Below are 14,169 nucleotides of genomic sequence, written 5' to 3'. Positions count from 1 at the left end.
AAACATCTTCAAAAATGCAAAGGCCACCTCAGAGAGGACAGGTAGCACTGTCCTTTGCCTCAACAGAAATAAAAAGCATCCAGTTTAAAGGGAAGGCAGATTAGAGACAACTTATTCATTATATGTACCATATATTCCCATTGAGGCCATACCAGTTTATATTAACCAGCCTAGAAAGTTGGCTCTGTTTGTTTTGTAGTTATTCTTTCAAAAAGCATGGCATGTAATGATTTTAGAACCATGAATTTAAAGCATAGAATGAAGGTGGGCATAAAACAGAACAAAACTTAAATATTCTACTCTAACAATCTGATGTGCACTTACCACAAATTACCAACTTGAACGGGCCGGTATGTGCAAGTAAGCGCCTCTCAAGGTACAATCCCATCCATGCGTAAAAGAGAAAAAGCAGGGGGTTGGACTCAATGGCCTGCATGGCCCCTTCCAACTCTGCTATGCTATGATTCTATGAAAAAAACCCTGCAGCAACCAGGGTGGCCTAGCCTGCAGTTATAAATTAGCATTACATGATACTTCAAGCTAAGCAATGGTCCTGCCTCCTTTCTCACCTAAGCAAGACTCTAACCAGCTGGTCCCCTCTGAATTTTTGCCAAGGAAATGCCCCTAAATGGTCCATCCTGCTCTCTCCACCAAGAAGGAAAGATACTGCGCTGCATAAAGCCATCCCTGGCAAAGAGGCCTAAGTCTCGGCTGCCCTCCAGTTCTGGTCAAGATGTGTGCAGGAGAGGGAATGTATCATGGATGACAATGTCAGGAAATGAAGGAGACACACAGCCTTGATCTGGACAAACTAGTCATTTAAAAAGGAAACTTAGCTAGTTAGGCAGCAGGGTGACAAATGACCATTCACAAGTCTGATCTGGATTAATGGCTCCCTTTTCCGGAGCAGCAATCATTGGCAGATAAGCCAGGAGCAGTCGGGGAGATGACTGGAGGCACCTCCAGATTCCGATGGCCTCTAAAGGTCTATCCGTCTTGCAACACACAGAAGGAACTGCGTGTACCACTGTAGAAAAACAGGCTCTTGGTCACTCCCACTCCTCTTCTCTGGCCCCCTTGTTCCAAGCTATCCCTTCACATCTCTTTATCTAATGGGACATAATGTATCCTGACTCTGATCTCCTTTGAGCTGTACCACTTCTAAGAATTATTAATTGTGTGCTTTGAGGGAACTACACCCTTTGCTTTGAGTACAGAGGTTCAAACCCAGGCCAAAATTGGTACCCAGCTAAGGCTGCTTAGGATGAAAAAGTGAGAAGTCTGTTCGGTCATAGCAGGCAGGTGATCACATATCACAAAATTGTCACAAAGTGAGCAAAAAGGCGGAAAGCATGCACAAAAGAAACAAATTGTTTCTTAAAAGACGTGCATCAAGTCATCTTCACCCTGTTATTTAGACAGAGATTAGGGTTGCAATTCACATTTACACAGCACCAAGTAGGTCTTTGCTCATCTTCTAGAGGATAATTATTTTGCCAGTGCCAATGAATTCATGGCTGTATTTTCATTCTTAGCTAACCCACTAATAAAAACTCATCTCATTCAAATAAGAAGCTGGAACATCAGTAGTGAGCAGCCAGGGGCTGGCATTTTAAACCAGGAATTTACATTGAGCAGTTTCCATGTTTTTAATCAGAAAATATCCAAACTTTTTTAGTGGAAACTGTTTCCCGATCCAAAATGTAATTAAAGAAGCCAATCCATCCTTCTCCACACAAGTGATGTGTTTATGCCTTCTCTTGCTTTGTTTCCAAATATGAGCTATTTGTCTAGATTATGGCATTGTTCATCATTTCTGTAATGAAATACTTTTGTCTTTCCCCTCCAAGTACCATACCCAAATGGAAGGGGGACAATCAGTAAAATATAGTGTGTAGCTAGTTACATTTCAGTTGCAAATACTCTTAATGAGGAAAGCTTATTTTCTCAAGGAAATATTACTAGTAATTTATTACCAGTAACTTTAAAAAGCAGGTCCATGCTTGAATATATTTTGTCAAAACTATGAAAATTTTGTCATCAAGATCACTTGTGATTTAGCAAGAGTTTGCAGATCTAATAGACGTTGTATACCTGAAAGTGAACTTTTTGTATCTGAAAAAGAATAAGAAATTAATTTCTTACATAATGACTAATAATAATTTCTTTGATTGCTATTTGTTCTGCCTTATTAGAAACACTGGCTGCAAAACTTGAAAATACTTTAAAATGAGAAAGTTTAATATTAGCACTTTGTAAATAAGTCTTTGTAATAAATAACATTAATAAGTAATTTTAAAATCAGTTCCATAATTCTGTACTTGCCAACATATTTTAAGTTCAAGAGGGGCAAGATTAGAACAACATTCCAATTAAGTTCTAATACACCGATTGCTATGTTAAATTAAACTGAAGAAGTAGAATTTAGCATCATGTTACTTAGATCTTTTGTTCAGATAAAAGCAGAATTTGCTATTGATAATCTAATTGCTTTCCTACTCCCATTTCCCCTCCCTTAATAGTATGAAAGTTGGCTGTGAAGCTCTTGCTTCAATTTCTTTAGCATCTACCACAGTTGTTTTTCTAGTGACATGAGGAGTTCTAATGAGTCTATTTAATCCTGTCAACTATGATTAATTTCTGTTTCCATTTAGCTGAATTATGGCATTTAGAGAAGGCTCCTGACACTCCTAGCCCTGCAAACATACTTCAAGAGTGGCTGGTTTTTCTCAGGCAAGAGGGCACCGGTACTGCGCAGAGAAAGCCCAACCACAGCAGCTGAAGGGAAGTAGCAGTTTATGGCTCCTAGCGCCTTATTTGCATCTTCTTTCTTCTCTCTTTACTAGCCAATAGACATGAGAGGCACCAGACTGGGGCAGAAACGTTCAACAAGAAGAGGAGATGCAGACATAGCTTGAAACTAAATAAATTATTCGATAAACGTTATTGTAAAAAATAGGGAGCACAGACTTGTTTCCTCGCCAGCCACATGGCTCTGTCACGTCCACCAGGGTGGTCTCACACCTTCAGCTTCTTCCTTCCCTGTATGTATGTTTCAGCCAGGTCAACTGATGAATGAAAGCAAGATCTAGCCCCCCCTCCACCCACAGACGCACACACACATGTGCACATTCTGTACTAGAACATCCTCTCACCATTGCCTCTGAAGTGTTGAAAGTTGATGGCAAATTTTCATGCTGCTTACAGCTGAAGAATGATAATTGGGTAGCAGTAAGGGCCTCCAATCTGGAAGCACTCATAAATCCATGCTCAGCACCAGAAATAACTTATTTCCTCTGTTATTCATTGTGACAGCTTTTGTCTAATCCCTCTAAATGCTTTTCTGCATAAATGAAACAAATAGGTGTACGGCAGTCCAGTGCAATCTACATGACCAAAGAATTAAGGCGCCATGGTAGAAAAGTGCTGATAGGGCAAACAACCCAACTAGTGGAGTTACTATTACTATAACATGGGGAGGTTGTGGGCTCTCCCACATTGGAGACATTCAGGATGCAGCTGGACAGTCATCTGGAAGGGATGCTTGAACTCTTGCATCAAGCAGGGATCTGGACTTGGGCCTTACTGCTCCGTTCCATCTCTTCTGTTTTAATATTCCATGATGATGATGACGACGACGACGACGACGACGGCATTACATTTATACTCCACCTTTCTTCCTCTTGCAAGGAACCCAGAGCAGCTTACAATGTTCTTCTCCTCTCTGTTTTATCCTCACAACAACAACCCTGTGAGATGGATTAGGCTCAAAGAGTACTGAGAGTCTATGACAGACCCAAAGTCACCCAGTGAACATCATGGCTATGTGGAGACCAGAACCTGGATCTCCTCAGTCCCAGTTCAGGACTGCATAGTGGTTAGTGCCACAAACTAGATCGAAAAAGAAGTAATCTCCAGAGCTAGTAGCCGATCTGTTCTGGCTAAATGCACAGAATTTCGGCTTCTGCCAATGTGTCATCAGCACCAATGCCTGCTTCATTAGTATGATCCACTGCAGCTACACAGAGTTGAGGAGGACTGGGCTGAATGCAAAAAGGAGGAACAAGTCAGAAAGGTATTGCACAATCCCCTTGGAGATCTAAAACATCCAGAGGCCTTTGCTATCATCCCTTAATGGATTTTAATGTATTAAGTGATCAAGCCATGAGTCGAATTTATCTTGGAGCTTTATTTTACATGACTGCAAGGATTAGAGTTAGGATGTATCTGGTAAAGTGCCCATGAAAAGATTTAACACCAAAGGCCACAGCTCAGTGAAAACTGGGCGTTTCACTAAGAACTCTAACAATATCCTTAGAACTAACAAGTTGGATGATGAAATGAAGAGATTTTATCTTCATTAGTTCAATGGATCTCTAGGGACCAGTATATTCCTTGCAATCAATATAATTTCTGCTACCTTTGCTCCATCTATACCAGGATGCTGTTGGTCATGTTTCCATTTATCCTCATAACAGCAGGAATACTGCATTGCCCTTCTCAGAAGAGCACGCCATTGTTTACCAACTGCTGGGGAAGATGGGCAAGAGAGTGCTCTTGCACTCATGTCCTACCTGTGGGCTTTCCACAGGGCACTGGCTGGCCACTGTGTGAAGATAACGCTGAACTAGATCAGCCGTTGGCCTGATTCAGCAGGAGTCCTGTTAGGTTCTTAAATGGTTGGTTTTAGGGATTCTGTATTTTTGTTTCTGCAAAAGCCACCCTCTAGAATAGCACGGAGCAGGGATTTTAAAGGGCTACTTCAGAGCCTGCAGCCGTTAGTGACAGATTGCAAAATAAACACGTGGAGGGTGAGGTGAGTGACGGCCGCTCTTGGGAGCAATTACTTTGGGATGGACTGTCAGCAAGGGGTGGGGATCCCCTCCAAGGCCCCCTCAATGTCCCCATTGTCTCAGATTAGGCTTTTAAAAAACTGCTTGCACGACTGAGAAGTGAAGTGATATTTAAAGAGCTGGCAGTACACAGCTGGGAAAGCAAATGTGCAATGAATCTTGAGCAGAAGCGCCCACCGATATTTCCCCTTGCTTCTTCAGTGGTACGCCAGCAGCACTAATGGCGATTCACACTGGACAACCTGGATGCAGATCGCAGCCTAGGCAGGAGGTCTCTGAAATACTTTGGGCCAGGCATTCATCTTTCGATCGCAGTTCCCTGAGTACTGGGATGAAGTTGAATAGTGTCAACCCTGGGAAGTTCTGCAACTATGAGAAAAATACTATAAAATCATACCAAACATGCACTGGCTTATTAAAATTATCTGTATCCCCCTTTCATACCCCAAATAATGCACTTGGAATGGTTTACAGTCAAAATACTGTACAAACAAACCCAAACAAAAAACACAATCCAGCAACGACAATCCAAAAAAATTAAACCGCTGCCAAGAAAGTTCAAGAAGAATGAACAGTAGCAAAAAAAATGGGCTTTGTGACAAGGTCATTTTCTGCCCTAAAGGCAGCTTGGAAATGGGGGAGGTGGAGACAGACAGACAGACGGACAGACAGACAGACAGACAGACAGACAGAAAGCAGGCAGGCAGGCAGTTTAAGCTTTCGGTCGGAATGCACGCAATGAAGTGGAAAGCGGGACCTCCCCAGACAATGAATTCCATAACTGAGCTGTTGCTGCATCCCCATCCTCTGCCTGTCAGAAATGCCTCCCGTGAGAAGTGCAGCATGTGGGCCAGCCTATGTCATCTCTCCAAGTCCCAAACAGTTCAGGCTTTGAAAAGGTAAGAACTAGCACCCAGAAACAAAAAAGGAACCCAATGAAACAACCAGGTTCTTATCAGTAACATCACTGCTGCCTTTTGCACTGATCCAGACATTTTTCAAGGGCGGTCCCACAGAGTGCACTATACTAGGCCAATCTAGAAGCAATCTGGACATTTGTGTCTGTGGCATGATCTGTCTCCCCAGGAAAGGCTGTAATTGGCACACCTGCTCTCCTCAGTCTCCAAGTACTCTCAGTCCTTGGAATGGCCCAAGGATCCCACTGGGGTCCCTTGTGTTGGGTTTCTTTGCAACCCGCCTGCAAGAGCAACAATAAAGAGTATTTGTTTGTTTGTTTATTGAAAATTTTTGTATCCCACCCTTTACAGTGTCTCAGGGCAGCAATAGCATAAATAAATAAGACATAGCAACATATTTAAGCATATAAGAAGCAGGAATCCAGCTAGAGAGGCAGCTGAACCATTAAATAATGGAGTTAAAGGACACAAAAGAAGCATAAGTTGAATGTGGAAAAGCTGCACGAATTCTTTTCATCTGCCTTCCCTGCAGAAAAGACAGGACAGGTAATTTCTCCTGAGGTGATGTTTTCACAAACGATGTCTGAGGAACTGAGTCAAACAGAGCTGGGAAAGATGCTCTACCTTATTGACAAGGTGAAAGTTAATATATCACTGGGCCCAGATGGTTAAAGAACGCAAATATTACATTGGTGACTTTCTTACAAAAATATGTTTGGACTGGAGAATGTACCAACAATTTTAAAATGGAATCCACAAGGGGATGAACGGGTTGCTTACCTGTAACTGGTTTCTCAAGTGGTCATCTGTGCAGTCACAACAGAAGGCTTTCTGCCTGTGTGAAGGCTCATTTTGGGAACTTCTATACATGAGAAAATTTTGATGGGAAATGCCTCCTTCCAAGTAAGGCGTCAAAATATGGCAGTCCTAAAGGGCTTGCCATCAAGCCCTTGAGCACCGCTAAGAGACTCCACTCTGGTATGAGCAGCTTCACCTCTAAGAACTCCAGCCCATCTAAGAAGCATTGTCTTGTGGGGGGGGGGGGTTGTTTCTGAAAAAGCATCCCTACCTTGAGATATATAGCAGTTCCAAAGCCTTGTTCCAACATGATTGAAGAACTCAGATTGATAGATGCCTGGAGGCATAAAAACCCTACTTCTGCCAATTATTCTTTTTATTCAAACAGACATAGGTCATGGTCTAGAACTGATATGGTTTGGATAACTCCAGACTTAGTTCCAGATTTGATAGAAGCTGAAATGGAGACAAATGTCTGGGCAGATCATAATCCTGTATTTATATCACTGAAAGGAGCTGTAAGAACGCCCAGATGGAGTCTAGATAAAGCGTTACTAAAAGATAAAAAATTTACAGAAGAGATAAGCAAAGAAATGCAAATATTCTTTCAGATAAACAAAGCGGAAGAAACTTCTTTACAGAATGTCTGGGATACAGCTAAAGCCTATGTCAGGGGACTGATAACCTACTCAGCAAAAATAAATAAAAAGAAAAAGCAAGAGTGAGCAACATTAGTAGAAGAACTGAGGAAACGGGAACAAGAACTGCAGGAGGATCCAACAAAAAGAAATCTTAGGGTCCAAATGAATACTTTAAAGCACAAATTGAATCTCTTGGATACAAATGAACTTACTAAGCAAATGAAACTGGCTAAACAGAATTTTTTTGAAAATGCTAATAAACCGGGGAAATGGCTAGCATATAAAGTAAAAAAAGAAAGAGAGAAGAGACTGATTTTGAAACTGAAAGATGGAGAAGGATGACTACAGGTACAAAATACACAAATTAAGAAAATAGCTGAAGATTTTTTTTGCAAGGTTATACCGGAAGGAGGAGATTTTGATCGAGAAGGTAAAAGAATTCATATGAAAGAGAGACTTACCAAAACTACCAGAAAAGTATCAAAATTTATTGAATCAAGAAGTAACAACTATGGAAATAACAGAGGCAATCATGCGACAAAAGAACGATAAAACCCCTGGTCCGGATGGGCTACCAGCTGAATTTTACAAATCTTTTGAGGGAGTTTTTGCTACATTTCTTAAAGATATATGTAATGAAGCATTGTTCAATGCTAAAATACCAGACACTTGGACAGAGGCAAATATCACATTAATACCAAAAGAAGATATGGACTTAACACAGATTCAAAATTACACACCTATATCATTACTAAATGTGGACTATAAAATTTTTGCCTCTATATTAGCAGAAAGGTTGAAGAAGTTTTTAATAGACTTTATTCATCCAGACCAAAATGGTTTCCTGTCTAAAAGACAAATGAAGAACAACCTGAGGACTATCTTGGATATTCTAGAATACTATGAGACACACACGGAAAAATCAATGGCCCTACTGTTTTTGGATGCCCAGAAAGTCTTTGATAATGTTAATTGGCAATTCATGAAGCAACAGATAGCACAAATGGAGTTTGGGGGAAAATTCATGAATGTTCAAGCACCTATCAAAGGCAATTGGCCAGGATTTTAATTAATGGAGAACTTACAAGGGCTATAGAGATACAAAAGGGTACAAGGCAAGGATGCCCGTTGTCACCCCTGTTGTTCATTCTGACTTTAGAGGTCTTGAATAGAAATGTCAGGGATGATGAAGACATTAAAGGTGCTAAAATTAGGGATGAAAAGTATAAATTGCAAGCCTTCGCAGATGATTTGGTCTTCATAACAGAGGAAACTTTTGTAATAATCCCTAAACTTTTACAACTGATTGAAGAATATGGTGAGGTTACGGGGATGAAAATAAATAAAGAAAAAATGAAACTTTTAGTTAAAAATCTTATGCAAGATCAGAAAAAAAGACTCCAAGAACAAGTGGACTTGCAGATTGTTAAAAAGGTTAAATACTTGGTAATCTATCTTACAGCTAAATGCACAACTTTGAAAGAAGACAATTACGATAAATTATTGAAGGATATTAAAGGTGATCTGGAAAAATGGGCCAATTTACAATTGCCTTTGATGGGAAGCATAGCACTTGTTAAAATGAATATACTACCAAAACTTTTGTTTTTGTTCCAAATGGTTCCCGTAAAAATTGATAAAAAATGTTTTGAGGATTTAAATTTTCAAATTTCAAGATTTATTTGGAGAAAAAAGAAAGCAAGGATTAAATTAAAAATGCTTCAGGAAACCAAAAAGAACGGGGGTTTTGGTCTTCCTGATTGGATGTTGTACTATCAAGTGTCTATTTTAACTTGGCTAAAAGAATGGATAACCTTGCGAAATAAGAGAATTTTGTATCTTGAAGGTCATGATTTGCAAATGGGTTGGCATGCTTATATGTGGTACGAGAAAGTGAAGTCTCATGGGACTTTTTTAAGTCACTTTATTAGAAGATCATTAATGTCAGTGTGGGAAAAGTTACAGTCAAAATTGTATAATAAATTACCAAGATGGCTTTCACCTATGGAAGCTTTTGTGTCTCCAAATGAATTGAATTTTGAAGGGATCATAAGATATGATGATATGATGAGGAGGCCTGAAACTAGATCAAGAAATACAAGAACACGGACTTAATATCTCTTGGTGGTATAAGGTGCAGATGCAATCAAGATATGCTAAAGACTGTAAAATATGGGGGTTTTATAAAGACCTAACAGCCTTTGATCAAATGATGCTAAAAACAGATGAGAAAATGATTAAAAAAATTTATGAGTTCTTACTTGACAGGAAAATGGAAGGGGAACAGGTTAAGGAAATTATGATAACATGGGCACAAAATTTTGGATATAATATTGAATTAGAAAAGTGGCAAAAGCTATGGGAGAGAAATATTAAGGTAACTTTAGCAACTTTGTATAAAGAAAATTTATATAAAATGTTTTATAGATGGTATTTGTCGCCAAGTGGATTAGCTAAGATATTTCCAAATATGTCAAACGGATGTTGAAAATGTAAACATGATGTGGCTACTTCTTACCATATGTGGTGGACCTGTGAATATGTGAAAAAGTATTGGATTAAAATACATAAATGGCTTGAGGAAATGCTACAAAAACCCTTAGCTTTTAAACCTGAAATTTTCTTGTTAGGCATTATACCAGAAAATATTAGCAAACAAGAAATGTATTTGATGCTACATTTAATCACAGCAGCAAGGATTGCGCTTGCTCAATACTGGAAGAGTGAGAAACTACCCACGGAGGAACAGATTTTAAAAAAGATTCTGGACTGTGCAGAAATGGACAGATTGACTCTATTACTGAAGGAGAAAGAAGATACTGACTTCTATCAAACTTGGAACCTTTTTTATGATTGGCTGAAGAAACAGGACTTGGCTTAGATTTAAAGATGTTTTTAAATTTTTATAAATTGATTTGAATATGATTACAGAATGTTAAAAAGATATGTTATAGGGGGCTGACCCAGTAGGTCCGATGTATTTGATGATTGATGCTTTTTTAGTTTTTAGTTTAAAATCTTAATAAAAATCTTTATTAATAAAAAAAGAGAGAGATAGCAGTGGCGGCCAGAGCAAAGTTTGGGAGTCACATGCATCTCTTTGAGTGTATTTGGCAGCTCACTGCTTGCTGCTGTGGGCGCCCGTGGGCACCTGCTTGTTGCTTGCAGTTCCTCAGGAAGAGAGCTGCATAATGATGACATTTCCTCCCAGAAGAAGAGCTGCAACCAAGACATGGTAGCCTGGTAATTAGCCACTTTTGGATTTAAAGCTGCTGTAGAATAGATCTGCCTACCTGTGCCTTGACTTTCCCTGTCAATTAGTGATGACTGGACTTTGCTAGAATGGCCTTGTAACAACTCTATAATAACTGAGTTTGGCAAAGAATAGGAAATGAGAAGCTTTATATCTTTTTCTAACACCCTGTCCATATTCTCTAGACAACAAGATGTTGGCAACTTTAAGCTGAAACTTTCCAGTTCCTGGACAGCTGGCAGGAAAGTGGGGAGGAAAAGAATCACAATCAGCATAGCTGCTTCTGTGCACACTGCATTTAAAACTGGGTAATTGATTTTTGGTACCAGTTGTTGGGTTTTGAGGCACGAGGACTGTGTTATCCTCAAGACTTGGTTGGAAAAGTGATCCATGTCTGCAGGTGGTGGAGAAGGGTCCTGAAGCTCCTCACTATAGCATCAGGAGATTAAATCAATGCTGGTCATTATGAAGAGTGTGAAGATTTGAAGATAATCGAATTGATAGTCATCTTTATTGTCAGACTAGTGTGATGAAGCCTGTGGAACTGCAGGCAATGGTATAAAGATCAGGACTGACCTTGGAGGAGATGATGTGTCTCATTCAGATAACGGATTGCGGAAGGGAAGGCTCTGGCTGACTAGCAATGACTGTTGGACCCAAGTTGGACAAGGAGGAGGCAAAAAGAAAACATCCCCATTTGGTGGGCAAGAAACAGACACAGAAGGGAGAGACAGTATCCATGCCTTTTGTAGTCACAGTGGCCTCCCATTCTCGATCTGCTTCCCAGTTGGCCCAATAATATTTTCTATAGGGCATGGAGTATTCCAAGCACCAATCCCAGTTTGAGAGTAGAGTACATGGCCACTCCCTATGGCCACAACACTGTGGACACAAAAGCCGGCCATAATATCCACACTTTGGCACACTGAGAGAATGCAGGTGAATGCCGAGGAAATGGTTTTGTAGTAGACATCAAGTCTTATTTCATCCTCCAAAGCTGAGGACCAACATTAGTACCAAGAAACAGGTTATTACTGGGAAGGCTACTGCGGCTGGTGTCTCCAGTGTAGGAAATGCATAACCCGCAGGTGCGGAGCCCATAGGCTCCGGACTCAGGAACCAAAATGAAGAACTGGAAACCTTAGTGTCTGTTCTGGGTAGATTGACTGAAGGCATCACTAAAAATAAATTTAGTAAATTTATAAGCTGAAAAAGAATCAACCCAAATACCATCTGCAAAGGTAACTCCTGTCTCACTAATCTTTTAGAGATCTTGGAGGGTGTCAATAAAAATGTGGGCAGGGTTGATAGACATTCTTTACTTAGACTTCCAAAAGGCTTATTTAAGTATTATATCTATATCCTGCCTTTTACTTCCCAGGAATTCAAGGTGGCTTACATGTTCTCCCCCTTTCCATCTTATCTTCACAAAAGCAACCCTGTGAGGTAGGTTAGGCTGAGTATGACTGGCCCAAAGTCATCCAGTGAGTTCCATGGCTGATTTTTGACCAAGTCTTACCAAAGACTCCTGAGCAAACTTAGCAGTCCTAGAATAAGAGGCAAGAGGGTCCTCTTATGGACCAGTAACTGGTAAAGGAATAGAAAACACACAGGGGAGATAAACAGTCCATTCTCTCAGTGGAGTGATGTAAACATGGAGTCCCAGTAGGGATCTGTATTAGAACCAGTGCTTTTCAATTTATTGATATATTATCTGGAACTAGGAGGGAAAAATGTAGTGGTCAAGTTTGCAGATTACACAACATTATTTGGGGTAGTTAAAAAGGGATTGTGGAGAGCTTCAAAAGGATTGTTGGGAGAACAGAACTGCCAATACCATACTGCCCTTGCAGTATGACATGACTGAACGTAGTATAGCTGTACAGTTGTAGAAAAGGGCAACCGAAATAATCAAGGGGCTGGAGCAACTTCCCTGTGAAGAAAGGTTACAACTTCTGGGATTGTTTAACTTAGACAAAAAGTAAGGGAAAACATGATAAAAGTCATGAATGATGCAAGGCATGGAGAAAGTTAAGTGGGTAGGTAAACTTTTCCCTTCTTTTTCATAATGCTACAGTCTAGGGTCATCCCATGATGTTGATTGGTTGAACTTCAGGAAAGATAAAAGAAAGTCCTTCTTCACACAGTACATAGTTAAACTCTGGAATTTATTCCACATGATGAAGTGATAGCCATGAATCTGAAGGTCTTTAAAAGGGACTGGATGAATTCATGAAGAAGAAGGCTATCAGTGGCTTCTAGCCATGATCGGCAATTTGTCTCCAGTATCAGAAACAATATACCTAAATACCCCAATTGCTGGGGCAGGAAGATGCTGTTGGACTCATGTTCTACTTAGGAGTTTATTTAAAAAATTCTATACCATGCCTTTAGCCAGTCGGGTCCCTGGATGGCTTACAAACATTTAAAATATTTTTTTTAAAAAACCAACATCACACTAAGATAAAACAAAGTACATTTGGTTTTGAGTTCCCAGGGGTGTTGGCCACTGTGTGAGCAGAATGCTGGACACGATGGACCCTCAGGCTGGGCCAACAGGGCTTTTATATCCTTATGGTTTTGCACAATAAATATGATGGTGATCCACAAAAAATTGGTGAGGTGTTAAGAAGTCTTAGTCTGATAAACCCATTGTCCCACACAGAACCAGTGCTTTTTTTGTAAAAAAAAAAAAAAAAAAAAAGTGCCGGAACTCACGTCCCCGCCGGCAGTAAGCACACACACCAATCCCAAGCCGAGCAGCGTCCCAAGTAGCTATCTCTCACTATCAGATAGCGGACACCATAGCAGCCTGCAGGCACTATGTTAATGATGTTTGCTGCTGATCTGCTACGATTCAAAATCACTTCGTAAAATCCATTGAAAAAAAGGTGCTGGAACGCCGTTCAGGTGCGTTCTAAGCCCTGCACAGAACTATAATTCTCAGGTTTCTTGGGAAGAGGTGATGATAGTTTAACCATGCATAAGCCCTCTGTGAAGGAAGAATGGAAGGGAATGGAATGGGGAAGGGAAGGGAAGTCCAGGAAGCACTTCCTGACAGTCAGGACCCCAAGGGTGTGGAATGGGCTTCCCCGGGAGGTGGTTGAGGCCCCATTGGTGTGGGTATTCAAGGATAGGCTGGACATCCACATGGTGGGCATGTCATGAGTGGAGCCGGCTGGTGCCAGAGGTCACACTAGATGGCCTGGGAGACCCCTTCTGACTCACTCTGTTTCTATGTTTCTATGAATGGAAAACAGAATCAACTAATAACAATGATTGCAAAAGAATAAGCAATCCACCCTTTCCCTGTAGCTGTACATTCATTTGAAATATGTCATTCCAGAGAAGAGGAAAGACAAAGCAAATCCATTGAGATGCTTTACTAGCAATGGCGTGACTCACCACCGAGTCTTTTCCTTTCCGAAAACATTCTTCTTTCTGTCCTGGGAGAGGCGGCCAGTAAATCTGTAACATAAGCCAGACAAGTGAGTGCAAGACATTTATTGACATAGCACTGGGTGTGAGGTTCTTTGGTGCAGAAGACCTCTTGCCTTCAGTATCTGCTCTGTCACTATTGATTTGCACACACATGCCTGCGCACGTGCACACAGACACACTCAAAATTCCTTGTTGAATTGGTAGTTTATTTTTCAATAGATTTTATATGCCACTACAATAGCCCTTATCCAGCTTCTCTGCCCAGC

At 40.5% G+C, this 14,169-nt stretch overlaps 1 protein-coding gene across 1 annotated transcript in view; it reads right to left on the bottom strand.

The window, feature by feature from the left end:
* SEMA3G (semaphorin 3G) overlaps window positions 1-13,949 on the bottom strand; it is a 52,266-nt gene extending 38,317 nt beyond the window's left edge. The window contains exon 1 of the mRNA XM_044451446.1: window positions 13,868-13,949. Coding sequence (XP_044307381.1) covers window positions 13,868-13,939 — 72 coding nt within the window. The 5' untranslated portion in view covers window positions 13,940-13,949. The remainder of the gene's footprint in view (window positions 1-13,867) is intronic.
* Between the last annotated feature and the right edge of the window lie 220 nt (window positions 13,950-14,169).

This window comes from Varanus komodoensis, unplaced genomic scaffold, assembly GCF_004798865.1.
Source record: "Varanus komodoensis strain SLA01 unplaced genomic scaffold, ASM479886v1 scaffold6_2, whole genome shotgun sequence".
In the NCBI taxonomy this organism is placed as follows: domain Eukaryota; kingdom Metazoa; phylum Chordata; class Lepidosauria; order Squamata; family Varanidae; genus Varanus; species Varanus komodoensis.
This window is presented reverse-complemented; position numbering and strand designations above follow the sequence as displayed.